Source organism: Caretta caretta, chromosome 6 (assembly GCF_965140235.1).
Source record: "Caretta caretta isolate rCarCar2 chromosome 6, rCarCar1.hap1, whole genome shotgun sequence".
NCBI classification, from domain to species: domain Eukaryota; kingdom Metazoa; phylum Chordata; order Testudines; family Cheloniidae; genus Caretta; species Caretta caretta.
In genome coordinates, this window is record NC_134211.1 from 87316476 (window position 1) to 87329485 (window position 13010).

A 13010-nucleotide genomic window follows, 5' to 3' on the forward strand; every position below is an offset into this window, starting at 1 on the left:
GTGTGTGTGTGGTGTCACTGTGTGTAGGGGCAGGGCGTGTTTTGTGGTGCTGTGCCCAGGGGCAGGGTGTGTGTGTGTGTGTGGTGTCACTGTGTGTAGGGGCAGGGCGTGTTTTGTGGTGCTGTGCCCAGGGGCAGGGTGTGTGTGTGTGTGTGGTGTCACTGTGTGTAGGGGCAGGGCGTGTTTTGTGGTGCTGTGCCCAGGGGCAGAGTGTGTGTGTGTGGTGTCACTGTGTGTAGGGGCAGGGCGTGTTTTGTGGTGCTGTGCCCAGGGGCAGAGTGTGTGTGTGTGGTGTCACTGTGTGTAGGGGCAGGGCGTGTTTTGTGGTGCTGTGCCCAGGGGCAGGGTGTGTGTGTGTGTGGTGTGTGTCCGTGGCGGTGGCACTGTGTGTCGCCACAGGATGGGCTGTGGCGGGGAGCTGAGGCTGGCTCCTGGCTGCGGGGGGGTGGGGGGCGGTCTCTGTGCGCCTACGAGCCGGGCTGGTGCCAGAGCGGCCTCGGGAGCGGCCGGTGCACGCCGGGACGGCCGGCGGCGGCTGCCAGGCAGGTGGCCGCGGGCGGGAGCTGAGCAATGCGGGGCCGGGGAGGGGGCTGACTCCTGACGCTCCGCCGAGCGCTCGGGGCCGGCGGGAAGGACACCCACCTGCGTCGCCTCCTGGTGGGGGGGTTTCCCCTCCTCCTTCTCGTCGCTGCTGACGCGCCGCTGCCTATTAATCATTCACCAGCCGGAGAGCGGCAATTAACGCCGCTCGGCTCGGCGGCGGCGGCAGCCTCCTCCCTCCTCATGCCAGCCTCGGGCGGGAGACAACGCTGCGGCTCCGCCAGGGTGCCGAGCCGGGCGGGCGCCCAGCGCCGGCCGCTGTGAGCCCGCGGGCGGGGAGGGCTGGGCTGAGGATGCTCCCCAATGGCACCTGCCCCAGGCTCCCGGGCGGTGCAGGTGGCGGCAGCGGCAGCGGCAGCAGCGGCGGCGCGAGCGGAGGGAGCTGCTGTAGCAGCGGCAGCGCCGGCGGGGTCCTGGGGCAGGCAGCGGCGGGGGGCATGGAGGCGGGCGGCAGGAACTCCTCCGGCGCCCCGAACGGCACCCTGAGCGACTCGCAGGGCAGCGCCATCCTCATCTCCTTCATCTACTCCGTGGTGTGCCTGGTGGGGCTGTGCGGCAACTCCATGGTCATCTACGTGATCCTGCGCTACGCCAAGATGAAGACGGCCACCAACATCTACATCCTCAACCTGGCCATCGCCGACGAGCTGCTGATGCTCAGCGTGCCCTTCCTGGTCACCTCCACCCTGCTGCGCCACTGGCCCTTCGGCTCGCTGCTCTGCCGCCTGGTGCTCAGCGTGGACGCCATCAACATGTTCACCAGCATCTACTGCCTGACGGTGCTCAGCGTGGACCGCTACATCGCCGTGGTGCACCCCATCAAGGCGGCCCGCTACCGCCGGCCCAGCGTGGCCAAGATGGTCAACCTGGGCGTCTGGGTGCTCTCCATCCTCATCATCCTGCCCATCATCATCTTCTCCAGCACGGCGCCCAACAGCGACGGCACGGTGGCCTGCAACATGCTCATGCCCGAGCCCACCCAGCGGTGGCTGGTGGTCTTCGTGGTCTACACCTTCCTGATGGGCTTCCTGCTGCCCGTGGTGGCCATCTGCCTCTGCTACATCCTCATCATCGCCAAGATGCGCATGGTGGCGCTCAAGGCCGGCTGGCAGCAGCGCAAGCGCTCCGAGCGGAAGATCACCCTCATGGTCATGATGGTGGTGATGGTCTTCGTCATCTGCTGGATGCCCTTCTACATCGTGCAGCTGGTCAACGTCTTCGTGGAGCAGGACGACGCCACCATCAGCCAGCTCTCCGTCATCCTGGGCTACGCCAACAGCTGCGCCAACCCCATCCTCTACGGCTTCCTCTCGGACAACTTCAAGAGGTCCTTCCAGCGGCTCTTGTGCCTCAGCTGGATGGACAACGCCACGGAGGAGCCCGTCGATTACTACGCCACCGCCCTGAAGAGCAGGGCTTACAGCGTGGAGGACTTTCCCCCCGACAACTTGGAGTCGGGGAGCATGTACAGGAACGGCACTTGCACCTCCAGGATTACCACTCTCTGAGGAAGCGCGCAGCAGCCTCCCACCCCACCCCCCCTACGCCCCCCAGGCGCAGGGCAGCCGGGGACTGCGGGCGGGTGGAGTGCGGGGAGGGGGGTTATTATTCTGTTTGGAAACAACAGAGTTGGGCACGAAAAGGAACAACAAAGTGTTCCCTGGCCGCCTGCCCTTCACACCACCCCCTCAGTATTTCAATTGCGTTGTGTTTGTTCATGCTACTACGCCCCTAGTCAATTATTAACTAAGCGCCCCTCAGATGGACTTTAGGTTCCTCAGTCTGTTGCTTCCTCCCCGTTGTGTGTGATCAGCGCGTGTGTGGGTCAGTGAGGTCTCCTGTTGACTTTCTCTGTTTCTTTTTGTGCTCGTCTCCGACTCCCCCACCCCCACCCCCCTTCCCTTTGGTTCACTTGCCATTGTGGTGGCACATCGATGTGCTGCTCTTTTCAGGGTCGTGTTGCTTGGTGTCTAATTGTTCCTCCCCTTTGGAAGGTACACTGTTGACGGCAGACTTTGCCCCTTGGCAGCCTTAAAACACAAGGGGATGTTCTGTCAAAAGCTAGGAAATCGCTCAGTTTCTACGCCACAGTTTAACTCAACCCCTCCTAGCTGAAACCAACACTGACCGGAAAGGGAGACAGGATTTCTGTTCAGAGTAGAACTAGGAAAGGTCCCTTTCCCTCAGCTGCAGAGAAAGAGCAGACAAGCCTTCATCCCCCACAAGGGAGAGAAAAGCTCCTCTAAAAGGGGCAGGCAAGCTCATGAAGTCATATTGCAAGTAGGACAGAACTCCAGTGCTCTCTTTCTCTCGGGTAAGAATGTGAAAAGATAACGGGGCGCGGGGGGGGGGGGGTAGTTGGGGGACGCAAACCACTAGAATTGAGTTCCATTGAGATTTGGCATTCAGTGGCACTCAAGGGGAAACGTCAGTCCCTATGGAAATGGAAACGAAAACGCCTCCTAAGAAAGAAACGCCATTATTTCATTATCTCAGAGCTGCCCAGCAGGCTGCTGATAACACAGAGATATACACCGCCCCGTGACTCGCATGGAGCAGGGTATTGGACGGGGAGGTGTGCAAATAATAAAGTTTAAAGGGGGCACTAGAGTGTGAAGCTATTGTCCTGTGAGTGTTACGCTCAACGTGAAACAACCCTCCAGGGAATAAAAGAGACGCAAGCTGTGAAGGACAGTCGGTGTGGCTGCTTTTGCAGTTCGAACCACATAGAATAAGGAAAGTTTATTGCGGATCCTTCATCAGGCTTTAAAATACTTATCAGAAACATACACCTGTCTGTTCAATAATAGATATTACCTAGCCCCACTTTGCATCGCTCCTAAACTGAAAGGGGTTTCCTGTATCAGCAGTGTAATCTACCTTCTCGGTGCTTCAATATATGTTTGATTTTGATTGTCTTTATGTGTGCGCTTAATATATTGTTTGATTTCAGTATTTTCTTTTTTGTTACTGTGTCGTGAAAACGTTCTCTTGGAAGCAATTCATTACTCTATGTACTGAAGTCTTGGCGGCCTCATACAAGGGAGTGCATTTTAAAAGGTTTCAGAGTAGTAGCTGTGTTAGTCTGTATTGGCAAAAAGAAAAGGAGTACTTGTGGCCCCTAGAGACTAACCAATTTATTTGAGCATAAGCTTTCCTGAGCCACAGCTCACTTCATCGGATGCATTCAGTGGAAAATACAGTGAGGCGATTTATATACATACAGAACATGAAAAAATGGGTGTTATCATACACACTGTAAGGAGAGTGATCACTTAAGATGAGCTATTACCAGCAGGAAAGTGGTGGGGGCGGGGGGAAAGAAAACTTTTTGTAGTGATAATCAAGGTGGGCCATTTCCAGCAGTTGACAAGAATGTCTGAGGAACATGGGGGGGGGGGGGGAGAGGAGGGAAATAGTTTTACTTTGTGTAATGACTCATCCACTCCCAGTCTCTATGCAAACTGCTGGAAATGGCCCACCTTGATTATCACTGCAAAAGGTTCCCCCCCAACCCCCACTCTCCTGCTGGTAATAGCTCACCTTAAGCGATCACTCTCCTTACAGTGTGTATGATAACACCCATTGTTTCATGTTCTGTGTGTATATAAATCTCCTCACTGTATTTTCCACTGAATGCATCCGATGAAGTGAGCTGTAGCTCAGGAAAGCTTATGCTCAAATAAATTGGTTAGTCTCTAAGGTGCCACAAGTACTCCTTTTCATTTTAAAAGGGTGATGTTCAAGAAGGCTCCTTCTGGAGAAAAAGATTATAACCTTTTTATAGGCCTTCTTTTTCCATTGTTTCCCCACAACAATTCTTTTCCCGTTCTATTCGCACCTTGATCATGCATATTTCAGAATCGAGAATATTTTTCTGATAGAAAAACAGTGCTTTTCTATTGGATAAATGATGGTGGAAAGCAAAATCTAACATTTCTGTTCCCCCTTTAAAGATTATCCCAACCTAGACATACCAGTAACGATTATGGTGACAATAGCAATTCTGCTTTCTGTTCTTTATTGCGTTCCTTAAAACAGAACTAATGTCAAAGACAGTGCGCTAGCGCACTTTTACCAAATCATCTCTCTAGCACAATACTGTGAATTATAGGAATAACTACTGGAGATCGGAAGCAAAAGGATAATTCCCTAAAACGCCTGTAAACACTGCCTACTAATTGCTATATTACTTACTGCGTCCCAAGAGTGTTAATACTTAACTTACTAATGTGTCTAGCTCTTTGGGGGGTTCAGTAAGGTTCCGGGATGAACTGTAGCATGAACTTTTCTTAGGAGCAAAAAGCATCAGGCCATTTTGCAAATCTCTCCCACCAAAACATCAGATATTGTCAAGTGAATGTATAAATTCTAGTATCTCTCTAAGGACCTGATCCATAGCCCATTGAAGTGAATGGAAACTCTCCCACTGACTTCAGTGGGCTTTGGCTCATCTTCTTTTGATTTAAAAAATAATTGCTAATATGGATGCTGTTACATCCCTATTAAAACATTTTGTGAAAGGCTTTAAAATCTGTATAGTTTTATTCCTTTTTACTTTTACTTTTTACTTTACTTTTACTTTTTACTCAATTTAAAAGGACCTTCAAATAATTTTAAAGGTCATTGCAAATTTTAACCTTCATTTATAGTAAAAAAAAGAGAGAGAGAAATCTCTCTTACAGTCTTTAGGAACATTTCACTGAAGACAGGCATTGCATTGTTTAAAACAGACAAAAACCACAGGGTGCCATGTTTACATTTTTAGAGCTCCATTTCAAATCGTGCTCATTGTTTCCTTAAAAAGGTATCAATCTAGTGCTTTTATACTGTCATTTCACCCAGCAATACTGTAATGCAGTGTTAGCTTAATAAACAGATATATTATACAGTACTCTGCAATCTACTTTTTACTGTTTTTCTGCAATTACTAGGTTTTTTAAAATAGTACAAAATTGGTACTCAGCTTTGATGAAACATTAAGCAAAGGTTGTTTATTTGTTTCCTTTGGCTTCATGCAAAGATATTGGAACTTGTGATACCCATGCACTTAATTCTACAGACATACCAACTTGTGTGCTCTGATTTCAGTTCTCTCAAGCTAAGTAAAGTCAAGCTGTGCTAATACTGGGCTGGGAGACCACCCAGGGTGTTGGAGTATTGGGTGCTTAGTTACACAATAAAAGGTATTCTTTCCTCCTCCTCATTACTGAACTAATTTGTCAGCAGTCAACATGGTGCTAGGATCACTGTGTTGTTTCAGCTGGATACAACATTCTTCACTGCTTGTCCTGAACTAAGGTGTGGTGCTGCCATTTTTCACCTTGAATGTGGCTACACTTTGGTGGTAAATGAAGTGATGAAAAGCTGTATATCATTACAGTGTTGCAGCGGAAAGAAAGGTAGTCCAATCAAAGTTATTATTCCAAATAAGTGAGTAATAACTATCTGAGGGGGAAAAAATGCCTTCTGGAACTGATGTGAAATGTATAAGAAAACAAAGGTTTCAGAGTAGCAGCCACGTTAGTCTGTATTCGCAAAAAGAAAAGGAGTACTTGTGGCACCTTAGAGACTAACCAATTTATTTGAGCATAAACTTTCGTGAGCTACAGCTCACTACAGCTCACGAAAGCTTATGCTCAAATAAATTGGTTAGTCTCTAAGGTGCCACAAGTACTCCTTTTCTTTATAAGAAAACAAAGTATTATTTCAAATGCTTTGCAAATTCTCAAATAAAATTTGTTAAAATTTCATATAAAAAGGATTCAAACAACTGTTGTCTTCAGCAACCACTGAAGAAAGCATTTAGCTGAAATATTTCTCTCCAGCACTCTACATAATTTTATTTATACATTACCCACTTTACCCACAAAAAGCATAAATACTGTTAACCATCAAGAGGGCATTGCTGCATATTTTTTAGTTGTCTAACATATCACAAGTTTCATACTAATGTATATGTTGGCACAGAGTCTGACCCTGCACCATTGACTTCAGTGTGAGTTTTGTCATTGACAGTAGTGGTGCAGGGTAAGGCCCATATAAAATGTGAGTGCTGTTTCTCAAAAGCACTTTTAGACTTGACAAAGTGAGTAAGCATGGCCTGTGTTGTCTCATAGATCCACACACAGAGGGGACCCTCTGCACACTGATTTTCTCAGGAGGGGTGTGTACTGTGAGGAGAGCCAGACACCTCTGCAGTATTGTCTCCACCCAAACACACCACAAAGGAGGCTCAGAGTAAGTCTTGTTCCCCACCCCCCAGTAAGTCTCCCCAGGAAATACTATACAACCTAGAGCAGTATCATCTGTGAACTCACATCTGATAGGTCTGAGGGCAACTTCAGCCTGGCACTGTTGGGCTGCCAGGAGTCAGAATTAATGCAGAGGCACAAGACATCTAGAGGGGTGGCAGGGCCTCCTGTGGATCCTCTGGGCATTATGTGTAATGATGGGGATCCACCAGGTTTGAAGTATTTTGTGTATGAATATAAACCCCATTTTCCTGATGGAGCCATAGGGGCGGCACTCAGCTGGGGTGCAGGATCTTAACATAGATTTCCTCCACAGGAGGAGCTGAGTTGCCACAGTATCAATCTTTTGAATATGACATATTCATTTCTGAAATGCCATTTCTACAACATACCTAGATGGAACAGATTTTTTTTTAAAAATAATCATTTTAAAAAAGGAAAGTCTATATTTCTAGTATATGTTAATAGAACAACCGTTTGCCTGTCTGGTGTACTGTGGCAACCAGGCTCCAACAACATGCACATTTTAGCTCCAAAGCTTGGGCCAAATCTTGTTCACTTTCCTGAAATCAATTGGCCTCCAGGTGAGTAAGGCAAGCAAGACTTGGCTTTGCAAAATCACTTGCCCAATAAAGCAAAGCGTAATTTAATGGGTACCTTAAAATATCACCAACATAAAAAAGCAACCAAGCAAAAAGAAACAGGATCAAGGAATTCACTCTGTTTTCCAAAAAGAATCACTATTTTTCAGCCTCTGATTTCCAACCCCACCAGTCTCCAGCGCTCTGCATTTGAGAATGTGACTCATGCTCATCACCATGGTATCTGAGCTGCATTACAGAGTCTATCTGTGAACTACTTCAGTACCTAAGCATGGTGGAATGGGACGTGCCAAAGTTGGTAGTGTTTGGTGATTGCAAAATCAAGAGGGATAACTAGCTTTCTGAATCAGAATTAAATGGCCACCATGATGACCCCAGGACTATCCTCAGGTGGTCTTTGGCTCAGTTTACATAGCTGACCATGCTTTTGATCTAGTGTTTAGTTTGGAATTGGAGGGGAAGCACTTGAAAATTATGGGCTTGATTTTCAAGAGGTTCTGATTGCACCGCCAGCTCTAATCAATATCAGTGGGAGCTGCAGGTGTTCAGCACTTCTGAAAATCATGCCCTACACTCATTGTATGGACTAACCACTGCCATCTTCAAACTGATGATAGAGTGCTTATCTCCTGTTGGGGTGAAAGAGCTGCTTTAAGGCTCTAGCTTTGAAAACTAAGGGAACCTGTTTGCAACAATGCTAGCTGAGTTGACAGACAAGGTGTTTATTGGTTAGAATGCACTGTAATGAAACAAAAAGGGTGTATCATTTATCAGAGTGCCAGTGGAAGGCTCAGTGGAAGCTTTAGCTGGATGAAGTGCACAAAATAAAATCCTCTGTGGAGTCTACTATATTATATAATCAAGCAGAGACCAGACATGGATAAAAGGAAAATGCAGAATGCACTGATCTTTTGATTAGAAAAAAACTCAATAACCCTATTAATCACTTTCTTTTCCTAGCATCATTGCAGATTTATTTTGCATATGATCTGACTGAGGCCACAGGGAGAGCAAAAAATAAATAAATTCTAAGCTAAATTCAAAATATTATAAAATAGCTCCTTTAAAGAGTTTCTGATTCCTTTTGGAAGAACTGGAACAACATTCTGTTTAAAAACATGTCTTTTATAACTTAGATTCTGCAGTTTCTTCCTTTGGCTTTTTGTTTGTTTAAAAACCTATATAAAAAGCTGCTTATTCACAGCCTAAAGACAAGGGGCCAGACCCTCAGCTTATGTAAATTATCGATGTCAATGGAGCTACACTAATTTACAACATCTGAGGCTCTTACCCCTTGGTTCCTGCCTCAAAGAGTTTACCATCTAAACTGATCACAGCACAAGAGATGGAGGGGGGAATACAGAGAATGGGGGTACTTAAATAGTACAGTACATGTCAAGTTAATTCTTAGCTGGTTGCCTCTTTTTTATAATTATGATTGGGGAGAGGTTGGTGGGATTTTTTTCTATTTGTTTTCAATTGTTCAAAGGAATGGATGAGAAGATCATTGTTTGCAGTGGAAAGGTAGGTTCTGAGTCGTGTGACTAGATAGCAAGTGTGAAAAGTCAGGACTGGGGGTGGGGGAGAGAGGGTAAGAGGGCCCTATGTAAGAGAAAGCCCCTAAATCGGGACATCTGGTCACTCTAGTTCTGAGAGGAAATTGAAGGTTAAGAAAGAATTTGGAGGGAGAACATCCCAGGCATATTGGCAGTATCAGAAAAGGGGAGAAGGGGACATGAAAGGAGGCAGAATTGATGGAATGTTGACTCTGACCAAGGGAGTGGCAGATGACCAGTGATCACAGATAGGCAGGGACAGAGCGCTACATAGCCTTGAAAAGGGAAGGAGACGGAGTTCAAAATGGAGAGAGAAGGGACACAAGGCCAGGGAAGGAACTCTTAATAGAGATACAAAAAACAGTCTTTTGGATTGTGTGGCAAGGCTTGGATGTGGAAACAGAGCATCATTTGGACATTAAAAAGACCTTCCAGTAGTCACTTTATATTATTTGGGATTCCTGCACCAACTATTGAAACTTCATTCACGTTAGACAAAGGAGTCAAAATTCTGCTTTCAGCTGCACCTTTGTAACCACCGAAGACAGCTTTGGAGTTAGTGATCACATTGTGAGTGTAGGTTTCAGAGTAACAGCCGTGTTAGTCTGTATTCGCAAAAAGAAAAAGAGTACTTGTGGCACCTTAGAGACTAACCAATTATGCTTATGCTCAAATAAATTGGTTAGTCTCTAAGGTGCCACAAGTACTCCTTTTCTTACTGTGAGTGTAGTGAGCAGAAAAATATGCTGTAAATATACATTCAGACAAAGGATTTTTATTTTCGCAAGTCTTGCTCCACAATTCCAGAGAAAGAACTCTATCTTTTGAATAAAATATGTTAAGTATATGAGTGTTGAAACTGCTGCTTTCAAAGCTAGTGGTTATTTGTAAAGGTACAAAGTATCTGAGCTTTTTCTAAGAACTGAGTATTACCATAAGCAGGTTGCTGGGTACCCATAAACCATAGGACAAAAGCCTAGAAACCAAACAGATGGCAGAAGCAGTACGAGAGAGAGAAATCCTAGTCTTCTCTGATTTTTTTTTGAATATTTCAAACTGTTATGATCTCAACTTTCTGGCTTTCCCTCTGCCCCTGCCTCTTTCCCTTTTATTATTCAAATAGAAAATTTTCTTACAATATTTTTGTTTGATACAGAAAGTAATGTTAATATGTTAACAAAATGGGAATGGAAAACTATTGTACTTCCCCTCACCCATACATAAGATTCAGAAATTTAATACTTTATTTTAAAAAAGCCTGTAATGTGATATATAAATAAAACAAATATACTTTCTTTTAAGAACCAGAAGTGGCTTATGTCTTGCTCCCCACATGCTTGAACTAAATTCACAATTTCATCATTAAGGGCTACAATAGATCCCACTGTGCTTTATCTGATCTATAGAGGATTTCAGTTTCAAGAGCACTTGGTCTAGGGTCTTTCCTCAAAACCAAAAATTAATTAAAAAGCATGAAAAGAAGAAACCCCCAAGAATGGGAGATAAGCTCATCAAACACCTATATTTATCAAAAGTGTGTATCACTTATGGTCTGTTAGCTAGATCATAGGAGTGAGTATTTTATCTAGAAGAGCTGAATATATTATATTTCATTATGATGGACTATATGTAGCATGAGACTACTGTTCCTGCACAGGTACTATTCAATTTACATAAACTATTCCCACTTTCCCAAAGTTATTTAGGGAGTATAGAAAGAGCATTGCAATCTTCTTTTTAAATCTAGCTAAACATGTGGCCACTTCAATCTTTTAACACACAAAAGGAAGGCACATTCCAAACATAAGATAAAGTATTTTACTCCAGCAAACCTGTCTTGCTCTGATGTACCAGCAAGGGGTTCTTTTGAGAGTTCTAGACTGAATTTGTAAAACAGCAAGATAAGTTATGTTCAGAATTTTTGAAAGCAGTGTTAGCAATCTCTGTCTGATGTGCAGGGCAATCCCTGGTCGCTGTCTCTATCTGATTTGTAAGGTAAGAAAAAGGGAATTTGCGATGAATACATTAAAGAATTGGCTATTAAACTAAAGTAATTAAAGTATAGAACAAATTAGACTATGATGCACAATTAATACAAATAGGGTAATGCTTATGTTGCTTACTGTGTTTTAATCCTTTTTAATTTCATGATATAACAAAGAGAGGGAATAAGCACTTTTTGTTAGTGAAGAGGAAAAATATTTTATGTTAATTACTTATTCTTTTGGAAGGTAAGGGTGGTTTTGACTTCAGTGCTAAGGGTCTTCCATCAATCTTACTGGCTAAGTAGGGCTGGAGGAGAGTTCATTCAGAGCCATCACTGATACTCATTATGTAGTGTGAAGGGTTGGTGGTGAGCAATGTGTTGGACTTGCTTTCTGAACAGCCGCTGAGTATACTATCTCCACAAAATTCATTGCTGGTCTAGAGAAAGCAAGATCTAAACAGAAACCAGACTTCCAGCCTGATGAGGCAAAACGTTATCATTAGACCAACAGACCAGCCCTGCTAATTATGTTCTGGGAAACACATCATGCTGTTCTAACATATTACAAGATGTGCTGCTCCTTGATCAGCAAATGGAACTCTTGATCTATTTGAAGGCCAAGGCCTTATGAGTTCAAACACTTGAAACAACAAATGGGGAAAGTTTATGTGGTGTGCGGCGGGGGACAGATAGTTGGCTGAGTCTCTTCGCAAATTATATGTTTATTTGTTTGTAAATTGGTTCTGATGCTGATTTGTCCCCAGAACTTCTACAACTGCAGCTACGAGAGAAAGAAGACATTTAAAAACAAACCAAGTGTGTGGGCACAAGTGTTTCAGTCTAACAGGTTCCCCCGACCATAGGCATTATGGGTAAAAATCAGCACTGAGCCGAGGGCCAGCGCAAGGCCATGCACAATCCTAGCACTCAATATAGGGCCTCAGTGAGATTTAAGTGTTATATTGACTTTGTACTGCCCCCTGAACAGGGTATTAATATCATCCTCAGCGCAGCATTATCTAGAACATCAACAAACGGCTATATCCTTAAGAAATAAAAACAACAGTTCTATCTAGAAGGAATTAAGTATTGTGTATCAATGATTAAGCTCCATGAAAAGCCTAAGAAAGATAAGGCAGTTTTAAAACACAAAGAAGCTTAATTAAATGATAGGGAAATTATATTTCCTGGGGGAAAACTTGAGTTTATTCATTTTTTAAATCTTCAGGAAACTGTAGTATGTGGGAACAGGACACGGTGTTTGTTTGTTTTTTAAAATGCTTTGAAGCATTTTAATTTTGTCCTTGGCCACCTTTAGATTTCACTTTACTCTCATAACACTGAAACCTTCAGTAGTTAAATTATTATTAAACATTTTTTGGAAAATTAAAATGTTATTGATTATATGATGAATCTAAATCATCAAATATTCATCATACATTCATGATCAAAATGTACACACCCCAAAATATGTCTATAACTGTTTAAACTACCTTGGAAGGAATTAAGGGATTAGAAATGAGATTCAAGAGATGGCAAAGGGATGCATTTTTTGGACCACTGTGCTAGATGAGAGGTGTGGACAAATTTATTCCTTACATAAGTATATGGACCTTCAATTTTTTAACATAGATTCATAGATTTTAAGGTCAAAATGGACCATTATTTATTTATTGTGTTACCATAATACCTAGATGCCCCAGTTATGGACCATATGCCCATTGTGTCATGTGTTGTACAAACACAGAACAAAAAGAAAAGGAGAACTTGTAGCACCTTAGAGACTAACCAATTTATTTGAGCATAAGCTTTCGTGAGCTACAGCTCACTTCATCGGATGCATGGTTAGTCTCTAAGGTGCCACAAGTTCTCCTTTTCTTTTTGCGAATATAGACTAACACGGCTGTTACTCTGAAACAGAACAAAAAGACAGATTGTGAGATCCTTGGGGTAGGAACTAAGTAAATCATCTAGTCTGACCTGTATAACATAGGTCATATATATCTGATAA

General features: G+C 44.1%; 1 protein-coding gene across 1 annotated transcript; it reads left to right on the top strand.

Moving 5' to 3' along the window:
- The first annotated feature begins 545 nt into the window (after nucleotides 1-545).
- On the top strand, nucleotides 546-3555 carry SSTR1 (somatostatin receptor 1). The gene has a single exon (XM_048853976.2). The coding sequence runs from the start codon at nucleotides 894-896 to the stop codon at nucleotides 2106-2108; it is 1215 nt and encodes a 404-aa protein (XP_048709933.1). The 5' UTR covers nucleotides 546-893; the 3' UTR covers nucleotides 2109-3555.
- Nucleotides 3556-13010: the final 9455 nt, after the last annotated feature.

Coding starts and splice junctions, on each gene's coding strand:
- SSTR1 (XM_048853976.2), top strand. CDS start 894: ATGCTCCCCAATGGCACCTGCCCCAGGCTCCCGGGCGGTGCAGGTGGC.